Genomic DNA, 9,786 nt, shown 5'->3' with positions numbered 1-9,786 from the left:
GAGTCCATGGTGTAGCAACGAGTCAGACAGGAGGGAGCACACTCACACTAATCTTTAAGCTTCTCCATGTATTACTAATTTTAGTATGATTGGAATCCTGGTTTATTTGGAACAAAAAAGTTGCTAAGGACTCTTATTGTATTTCATCTTTTGTATAATAGTAAATCCAAGGTGTATGCAGTCACCATTTCTAGGTTTGTTCTGGGGAGGTAAGCAAATAGGGAAATTAGAGTTCAAGACAGGACTTTGTCCAAAGGATTTATTTTTCCCGATGAGGGCAGAAGAAAGACTTTTTCTCTTACCCTCTCTTACTTCTTTCTTTAATTTTCAGAAACATGGATTCAAACACACTGCAGGTCTTCCAGAGTGAACTCACCTGCTCCATCTGCATGAACTGCTTCCTGGACCCTGTCACCATAGACTGTGGGCACAGCTTCTGCCGTCCCTGTCTGAGCCTTTGCTGGGAAGAAGGCCAGACACCAAGGAGGTGCCCGGAGTGCAGGGGAATATCAGAGAGGCCCGATTTCCAAACCAATATTGTGCTCAAGAGGCTGGCTTCCCTTGCCAGACAGGCCAGAGCTGACCACGACCACAGCTCTGAGGAGCAGATCTGTGTGACACACCAGGAAGCCAAAGGCCTCTTCTGTGAGGTTGACCAGACCCTGCTCTGTGGGCCCTGCTCTGAACGCCCTGAGCACGCAGCTCACAGCCACAGTCCAATACACAGGGCTGCTGAGGAGTCCCGGGTAGGTGATGCCTCTCGAGCAGTTTGGGATCTAGAGGCTCCTAAGTCAGAGAGGAGGATGAGGATGCTATGATGGTGATGGGGGTGGAGATAGTCGAGGTGGGATTTCTGAATGTGGATCCTCACATATAATGTGTCCTCTGAGTGTTGTTGCCCAATTGTCCACACGTGTGGAAATGCAGCATCCCGGGGCGAGTGGCACCAGGGACACAGGCTTCTGATGGGAGCTTGAGGCTTTCTTACTCAGGCTATTAGAGTCTGAGTCTAAGTATCATGGGACATGGATTCTATTATCTGTAAAGTCCCCCCAGTTCTCTAGTATACAGTTCTATTCCTTGATATTCAAATATTGGCATCAAATTAATGTGGAAAATTCTGACAACAGCCTCCTAAGTCAAGTTTTCTGTGTAACTAATAAATGCCTTTCCTCATGAATAAGGGGATTAAATTTACAGTGTCATCTTCTGTGTCACTAAATCCTGTGGGTATTTTGCAGGAGAAACTCCTGAAGAGAATGAGCTCTTTATGGAAAATGAGAGAAGAAATCCAAATCTGTCTGAATCAGGAAGCTAACACAACTCAGTCCTTTGAGGTAAGAATAAAAATGTTCCTATTTATTTGTATAAATATTGATATAATTTTACCTTAGATTTTTTTTTTAGGTTCCTGTGAAAGGCTACTGGTCTCTTCCCTGGAGGAGTGGTTTCAAATGACTGATCAGTAATTGGAATGAGAACAGGCTAATATATGGTACTTCAAAGAATGCTAGTATATTCGAAGATCAAGGCATGAAATGTATTCCAAGGCCACATTTTAAAGATTGGAATAAGCCTTTTCAGACATGGGGTATAAGACGCATTGCACTAACTGTGACTGTGAAGGAGAAGAGAGGAAGAGAGTCATACCTAGAGGAAAACTGATGGCTCAGGGGTAAAGAAGCTGCCTGCAGTGTGGGCGCCACAACAGACCTGGATTACATCCCTGGGTTGGGAAGATGCCCTGGAGGAGGAAATAGCAGCCCACCCCAGTATTCCTGCCTGGAGAATCCCATGGACAGAGGAGCCTGGTGAACTATAGTCCACAAGGTCACAAAGAGTTGTGCACGACTGAAGAGGGTCAGCATGCAGGAAAAAAGAAAATACATATATTCAAAATGAGGTTTACTTCATGAAAGAATATTTAGAAGAATCAGAGAAAGGAACAAGAAAAAAACAAGACTCAGGTCGGAGAGGAAATAACTGATGGAGTAAGAACCCGGAAGAATCTTCCTTGGGAGACAGCCTGGGGTTCCTCAGATGACTTGATTTAAACAGGGAAAGAGATTAGGAATTCAGAGAAAGCATGGGCAATAGGGACCTGAAAATATTCAAGACTCTTTGAATGCATGTGGCAGTTTGTCAGGAACTTCCTTGATGACACTAAGGAAATAATATTTGGAGTTTTCTTTTGAATGTGAACATACATAATGCTTTGGATCCACTATCTCTGCAGGACTATGTGGCCTTAAGGAAGGTGATGATCAAGCTTGAATATCAGAGGATGCTTCTGTTGCTCCGGGAGGAGGAGCAACTGCATCTGGAGGCCCTGGAGCGAGAGGCCAAAGAGATTTGTGAAGAACTCAAGGAGAGTGTGTTCAGAATGTCTCAGTACAGAGAAAGTCTGAAAGAAATGTACAAAGAGCTGACTGAGATGTGCCACAAGCCAGACATGGAGCTGCTCCAGGTGAGAAAGGAGGGTCCATTCTCAGAGAGAGAAACACTCTTCTAGACGAGTGCTGTAACACTGAAATATTACCTAGTCAGACAGATACAATCACAGACAGACACAATCAGCAAGATTCTGTGACCAGGGGAAAGTTAATTTTCTTGGAGTAAATCTCAGTATCAGATCAGATCAGATCAGTCGCTCAGTCATGTTCGATTCTTTTCGACCCCATGAATCACAGCATGCCAAGCCTCCCTGTCCATCACCACCTCCCAGAGTTCACTGAGACTCGATGAGTCCATCGAGTCAGTGATGCCATCTCATCCTCTGTTATCCCCTTCTCCTCCTGTCCCCAATCCTTCCCAGCATCAGAATCTTTTCCAATAAGTCAACTCTTCAAATGAGGTGGCCAAAGTACTGGAGTTTCAACTTTAGCATCATTCCTTCCAAAGAAATCCCAGGGCCGATCTCGTTCAGAATGGACTCGTTGGATCTCCTTGCACTCTCTGTTATCCACTCTTCCTGAAGACACTGAGGTTCTTACTGTCATACAGACAAGATATTTAGAACTGGTATCAATTTTAATGCAACCGATGGTTCTTTTTATGCAATTGTCTGCTTTACCTTAATTGTTACCATAAATGGTGAGATCGCTTCCTGAAGACAGCAGTGGGCAGTGAGTGACACTGGAAACCTAGATGTTGCTGCAGCATTGTGCAGACCCTTCCTGCCCCCTTTCCTTCCTTAATGAGACCTGAGGAAGCCCATCATGTCTTAGGTTAGGGTCTGTTATGAAGATTGCTTCTGAGTGTTACTTAGATTTAGAAAACCATGTCTTATTATGAAACAAGAATAGGAAAAGGAGATGGAAACAGAACTCTAATGATTAACATGATTCTTTTTTTTTCCTTTGCAGGGCTTGGAAAATGTGCTGAAAATGTGAGTACACACTAATGATTTTTGATTTCTGAAACATTTTTGTCTTTTTGATTACGTGGACCCACAGTTCTTGCTTGGGACCTGGGGATTGATTTCAGGTCCTCCCCCATATCTAAATCCCAGGACAGGATCCTTTATACATAATAACATGTTATTCGCAGATAACTAATCCACACGCTCCTGTACACTTTGTCATCTCTAGACAACTTTACAACATATACAGTATAAAGTAAATGCTACATAAGTCATTCCCTGGTATGTGGCATTTTCAATTTTTACATTTTTGGAAGTTTCTGGAATGTTTTGTGAATTTTTTCCACTCAGAACAAAAGCAAAGGGGAAGGAAGTTTACACTGGGAATTTGGGATTGACTGGTATGCACTGTATATGAAATATAGTTAGAATAGTAGCTCTGATCCTATTATAAAATAAAGGAATAAATAAGCAAATACATAGCCCAGAATGTACAGATTGAATCCATGTGTGAATCCACAAGTACAGAACCCTAGCATATGGATTACCAACATTGTCTTTTTGGCCATTTTCTATTTTATTTCAAAAGAATTTCAAGGGTTTCTGACCCTTGATCTCAGTAGTTTCCTTGTCATTTGACTGAAATCAAATATATCTGAAAACCTGCTGACATTCTGGGCTTTGTTCCACCTACTCAACCCATTCTCTCCAGCTTGACCATAATAAAACTTAGTGAGGGATTTTTCTAAGACATCACAGAGGAAGCACCTATCCTAGTGAATTGAAGGGTGAAAAAGGCATGAAAGAGGCATATTCCCTACCATGACAAGAGACTGTGATTTTATTAATACTGAGTAGCAGTGACTCAGCCTGTTCCATCACAGCAAGTGCCCTGCATCACACGGAGCACCTTTCTGCTGCCCACTTCTAAGTGAGACGTTCAGGACCAGGACAACCAGGTTGGACCTGAGTCACTTTGCTGGACTGACAAGAGTAAACATGTCTGGTCAGTGAGCACTTCTGTTTAGACACAGAATGCGTCCTTGATGACTGCTTTGTGAGTGAAGTCTCACAGGCTTAGCCTGAATTTTTTGCTCTCTGTAAAATACCCAGGATCTTTGAATCGATGGAATTGAGGAAGGGAATGAAGTTTAGTGAGTGCAAATTTGGAATATTGTCTGAGAAAAATGGGGAAAATGAAATTTGATGAAATTTCTATTTAGTAAAATATATGGCAACATTTTTATATTCTCAAATGAGTAGAATATATTATATATGCAAATCACCAAAAGTAGGAGAATCCTAAGAACATATGGGATCCTGTGGTAAAGTCTGCTGTTTTGCCATGCTCGTGTGATTAGCCATTGGTCTTGACATGGAATCGATGTCCTTTGTACAGGACTCATCTGGCACAGATACAGAAGCCTAAGCCCGTGAACCCAGAGCTCCCTTCCTGGCCTGTCTCTGGATTCCTACACATGCTGAACAACTTCAGAGGTAAGAGTCAGTCTTTTGGTGATCAGGACTACATTTCATTAGAGCTTCTTGGGAACAACCCTTCTTTCATTTTCATTTTATTTCTTTTTTTTTTCTTTTTTGTTTATGAAGGTGGTGCATAAATTCCTGAATTTGCTAACACCTTTTCTACCTCTTTCAGTTCAGTTCAGTCTCTCAGTCTTGTCTGACTCTTTGTGATCCCATGGACTGCAGCACGCCAGGCTTCCCCGTCCATCACCAACTCCTGGAGTTTACTCAAACTCATGTCCACTGAACCAGGGATGCCACCCAACCATCTCATCCTCTGTCGTTCCCTTCTCCTCCCACCTTCAGTATTTCCTAGCATCAGGGACTTTTAAAATGAGTGAGTTCATCACATCAGGTGCCAAAGTATTGGAGTTTCAGCCTTAGCATCAGTCCTTCCAGTGAATATTTAGGACCAATTTCCTCTAGGATGGACTGGCTGGATCTCCTTGATGTCAAAGGTACTCTCAACAGTCTTCTCCAACACCATAGTTCAAAAACATCAATTCTTCCATGCTCACCTTTCTTTGTAGTCCAAGTCTCACACCCATACATGACTACTGGAAAAACCATAGCTTTGACTAGATGGATCTTTGTTAGCAAAGTAATGTCTCTGCTTGTTAAAATGCTGTCTAGGTTGGTCATAAATTTTCTTCCAAGGAGCAAGCATCTTTTAATTCCATGGCTGCAGTCACCACTGGCAGTGACTTTGGACCACTCCCCCCCCAACAGTCTATCACTTTTTTGTTGTTTCCCCATCTATTTCCCATGAAGTGATGGGACCAGATGCCATGATCTTAGTTTTCTGAACGTTGATTTTAACCCAACTTTTTCACCCTCTTCCTTCACTTTCATCAAGAGGCTCTTTAGTTCTTCTTCACTTTCTGCCATAAGGGTGGTATCATCTGCATATCTGAGATTATTTATATTTCTCCCAACTGTCATTATTCCAGCTTGGGCTTCATCCAGTCAAGCATTTCTCATGACGTACTCTGAATTTAAGTTAGATAAGCAGGGTGATAATATACAGCCTTGACTTATGCCTTTCTTGATTTGGAAACAGTCTGTTGTTGTTCCATGTCCAGTTCTAACTGTTGCTTCTTGACCTGTATGCAGATTTCTCAGGAGACAGGTGGTCTTGTATTCCCATCTCTTTAGAATTTTCCACAGCTTGATGTGATCCACACATTCAAAGGCTTTGTGTATTCAATGAAGCAGAAATAGATGTTTTTCTGGAACTCTCTCTTTTTTTTCTTATGATCCAGCAGATGTTGGTAATTTGATCTCTGGTTCCTCTGGCTTTTCTAAATGCAGCTTGAACATCTGGAAGTTCAGGGTTCAAGTACTGTTGAAGCCTGGGTTGGAGAATTTTGAGCATTACTTTACTCGCATTTGAGATGAGTGCAGTTGTGCAATAGTTTGAGCATTCTTTGGCATTGCCTTTCTAAGGGATTGGAATGAAAACTGACCTTTTCCAGTCCTGTGGCTACTGCTGAGTTTTCCAAATTTGTTGATATATAGAGTAAAGCACTTTGACAGCATCATCTTTTAGGATCAAATAGCTCACCTGAAGTCCATCACCTCCACTAGCTTTGTTTGTTCATAGTGATGCTTCCTAAGGCCCGCTTGACTTTGCATTCCATGATGTCAGGCTCTAGGTGAGTGATCACACCATCGTGGTTATTTGGGTCATGAACATCTTTTTTGTATAGTTCTCTTGTGTATTCTTGCCTCCTCTTCTTATTATCTTCTGCTTCTGTTAGGTCCATACCATTTCTGTCCTTTATTGTGCCCATTTTTGCCTGAAATGTTCCCTTGGTATCTCTAATTTTCTTGAAGAGATCTCTAGTCTTTCCCATTCTATTGTTTTCCTCTATTTCTTTGCATTGATTGCTGAGGAAGGTTTTCTTATCTCTCCTTGCTATTCTTTGGAACTCTACATTCAAATGGGCATATTTTTCCTTTTCTCCTTTTCCTTTATGTACTGTTCTTTTCACCATTATTTATAAAGCCTCCTCAGACAACAATATACCTTTTTGCTTTTCTTTTTCTTGGGGATGGTCTTGATCACTGCCTCCTGTACAGTGTCATGAACCTCTGTCCATAGTTCTTCAGGCATTCTCTATATCAGATCTAATCCCCTGAATCTATTTCTCACTTCCACTGCATAGTCACAAGGGATTTGATTTAGGTCATACCTGAATGGTCTCATGGTTTTCCCTACTTTCTTCAATTTAAGTCTGAATTCGGCAATAAGGATTTCATGGTCTGCACCACACTCACCTCTCGGTCTTGTTTTTACTGACTGTGTAAAGCTTCTCCATTATTGGCTGCAAAGAATATAATCAATCTGATTTTGATATTGACCATCTGGTGATCTATGTATAGAATCTTCTCACATGTTGTTAGAAGAGGGTGTTTGCTATGACCAGTGCGTTCTCTTGGCAAAACTCTATTAGCCTTTGCCCTGCTTCATTCTGTACTCCAAGGCCAAATTTGCCTGTTACTCCAGGTATTCCTTGACTTCCTATTTTTTTATTCCAGGTTTTTGGGTGTTAGTTCTAGAAGGTCTTGTAGGTCTTCCTAGAACTGTTCAACTTCATTTTCTGCAGCATTACTGGTTGAGGCATAGAGTTGGATTACTGTGATATTGAATGGCTTGCCTTGGAAATGAACAGATGATTCTGTGGATTCTGAGACTGCATCCAAATACTGCATTTCAGACTCTTTTGTTGCCTCTATAGTCACATTATAAACACCAAGTCTAATGTTTGCCACCTGTAATTTCCTGAAAATGCTAAACCAGATACACACACACACACACACACACACACACACACACACACATATATATATATATATATATATATATATGACATAGGATGAGCAAAGGGAGAACAACCAGGTTGTTACTGTGATTATAGAGACTGAATATTTGGTTCTGTGAGTGACCATCAATATGTTGTTTACTCAGTTTATTTCACTCTTGAGCTTAAATCCATCACTGCTGCTTTTAATTTACTGTATGGGCTTTCCTGGTGGCTCAGATGATAAAGAGTCTGCCTGCGATGCAGGAGACCCAGGTTGGAGCCTTGGGTTGGGAAGGTCCCTGGAGAAGGGAATGGAAATCCACTCCAGTATTCCTGCCTGGACAATTCCATGGAAAGAGGAGCCTGGTGGGCTACACACAGTCCACGTGGTCGCAAAGAGTAAAACAGGACTGAAGGACTAACTCTTTCAGTTTCACTTCATTACAGCTACATTTATTACACATTGTACAAAGAAGATTTATCATTTTTAAAATTAAGAATAAATGACAGAAAAATTGAAATGGGCTTTGGTAGAAGAATTATAATGCTCTCAATCTTACAACAACTTTAAGGCAAAGGATGCATGAACACTGTCAGTTAAAATATCTTTTTTGAAGCTTCCAAATTATTCACAGATGGATTTCTATCAATTCTTTTGACCTTTGAAAATGTAATAGGTACAGATTATACCCCCATAAGTGTCCATGTGATAACAAAGTGCCATCTGCAGTTTCCATAGTATTATGTACAAAGGACACAAGAAAAGTTTTCTAATATAAGAATCAATGCTTTTAGGTGAGTCCTAAAGTAAACTTTGAAGAGATTGACCTAAGTCAGACTTCACCCAGTTCATGATATATGTCTTTTTTTAATTTTCTCTTTGATTTGATGTACTTCTGTATGCCACAGAGATAGTAATAACTTTTATTCTTCAGAGAAGAGTCACTCTAACTCCCTTTGCTGTCTTTGTTTTGATTTCCTTGGAGAAGGAAAATTAAAAAGCTTGTTGTCTAGAAAGCCTCTGCCTCTCAGAGACATGGAAATTCGACTGGCTAACAGTTTTTACTCTTTCTGCAGTGGATAATGTTCTGAGTCTGACAACGATCGTTCACCATGTGATCCTTGATGATGCAAGTGTGCTGTTTGAGGATGACCACCCCATCGCGTCCAGACAGCCCCAGGGCGGGTCGTGTGTTGTGTCCTGGGGAGCTTGGGGCTTCACCTCCGGGAGGCATTACTGGGAGCTGGACGTGGCCCAGTCTTCCAGCTGGGTTCTGGGGGTCTGTAAAAGCATCTTCACAAGTGATACCAGTATCAGTATTGGTGCTGAAGAAGGATTTTTTCTGCGTTCTACAAAGGTGAACAGTCAGTATATTCTGTCCACCACCTCCCCACCCTTAGTGCAGTTTGTGAAAAGGCCTCTGGGTAAGATTGGCGTGTTTTTGGATTATGACAATGGAACTGTGAGCTTCTATGATGTTTGCAGAAGTTCCCTCATATATAGTTTCCTTCCTTATGCCTTCTCCTCCCCTATGATACCTTTCTTTTGCCTTAAATCTCCATGAATTGTCCATTTTTTGGACCATTACTGGGGCTTCTTTTCTGGGGATATTGCTGCCCTTCACTTCATGGGAGGCCACAGGATACCTGACTGTGTCCAGCAGCACATTGTTACTTAATGTAACATAGTGAGTGTATGTTTATAAAATGGCATAAACGTGTTGTATGCATAAATCTGTTAATTAAATTTTAATAAACATTTATTATGGAGTATTTCATAGAATATAGTCAATGGCTTTTCTTTTTAAAATAAGGATTATTTTAAACTACATTTATATACCATAAAGATCACTACTTTTAAACTACATAATCACTGGTTTTTAGAACTATACAAAATTATAAAACCAGGACTGTCTCATTGTGGGACATGTGCGTGGCCTCGAAAAGGAACCAATGCCCAGTACCATTTACTCACTCTCAGCATATACCATCTCATCACACTCTTCAGCAAACTTTTCTCAAGTTAGTAAATATTTTTACTACTTGAGGGAAATTCCTGTGACAGTTCAGATAGTTCTCATCTTATTTCATATT

The 9,786-nt window shown here is 41.0% G+C and overlaps 1 protein-coding gene across 1 annotated transcript; it reads left to right on the top strand.

Moving 5' to 3' along the window:
- Window positions 1-335: 335 nt before the first annotated feature.
- On the top strand, window positions 336-9,267 carry LOC133240922 (tripartite motif-containing protein 64-like). The gene is made up of 6 exons (XM_061405907.1): window positions 336-746; window positions 1,242-1,337; window positions 2,237-2,480; window positions 3,366-3,388; window positions 4,723-4,858; window positions 8,770-9,267. Exons 1-6 carry the CDS (start codon window positions 336-338, stop codon window positions 9,255-9,257), a joined length of 1,398 nt encoding a protein of 465 aa, XP_061261891.1. The 3' UTR covers window positions 9,258-9,267.
- The last annotated feature ends 519 nt before the right edge of the window (window positions 9,268-9,786 follow it).

The sequence above is a fragment of the Bos javanicus genome, chromosome 29 (genome assembly GCF_032452875.1).
Source record: "Bos javanicus breed banteng chromosome 29, ARS-OSU_banteng_1.0, whole genome shotgun sequence".
NCBI classification, from domain to species: domain Eukaryota; kingdom Metazoa; phylum Chordata; class Mammalia; order Artiodactyla; family Bovidae; genus Bos; species Bos javanicus.
This window is presented reverse-complemented; position numbering and strand designations above follow the sequence as displayed.

Coding starts and splice junctions, on each gene's coding strand:
- LOC133240922 (XM_061405907.1), top strand. CDS start 336: ATGGATTCAAACACACTGCAGGTCTTCCAGAGTGAACTCACCTGCTCC. Junction 1,338..2,236: donor ACACAACTCAGTCCTTTGAG/GTAAGAATAAAA, acceptor CTATCTCTGCAG/GACTATGTGGCCTTAAGGAA. Junction 2,481..3,365: donor GCTCCAGGTGAGAAAGGAGG/GTCCATTCTCAG, acceptor TTTCCTTTGCAG/GGCTTGGAAAATGTGCTGAA.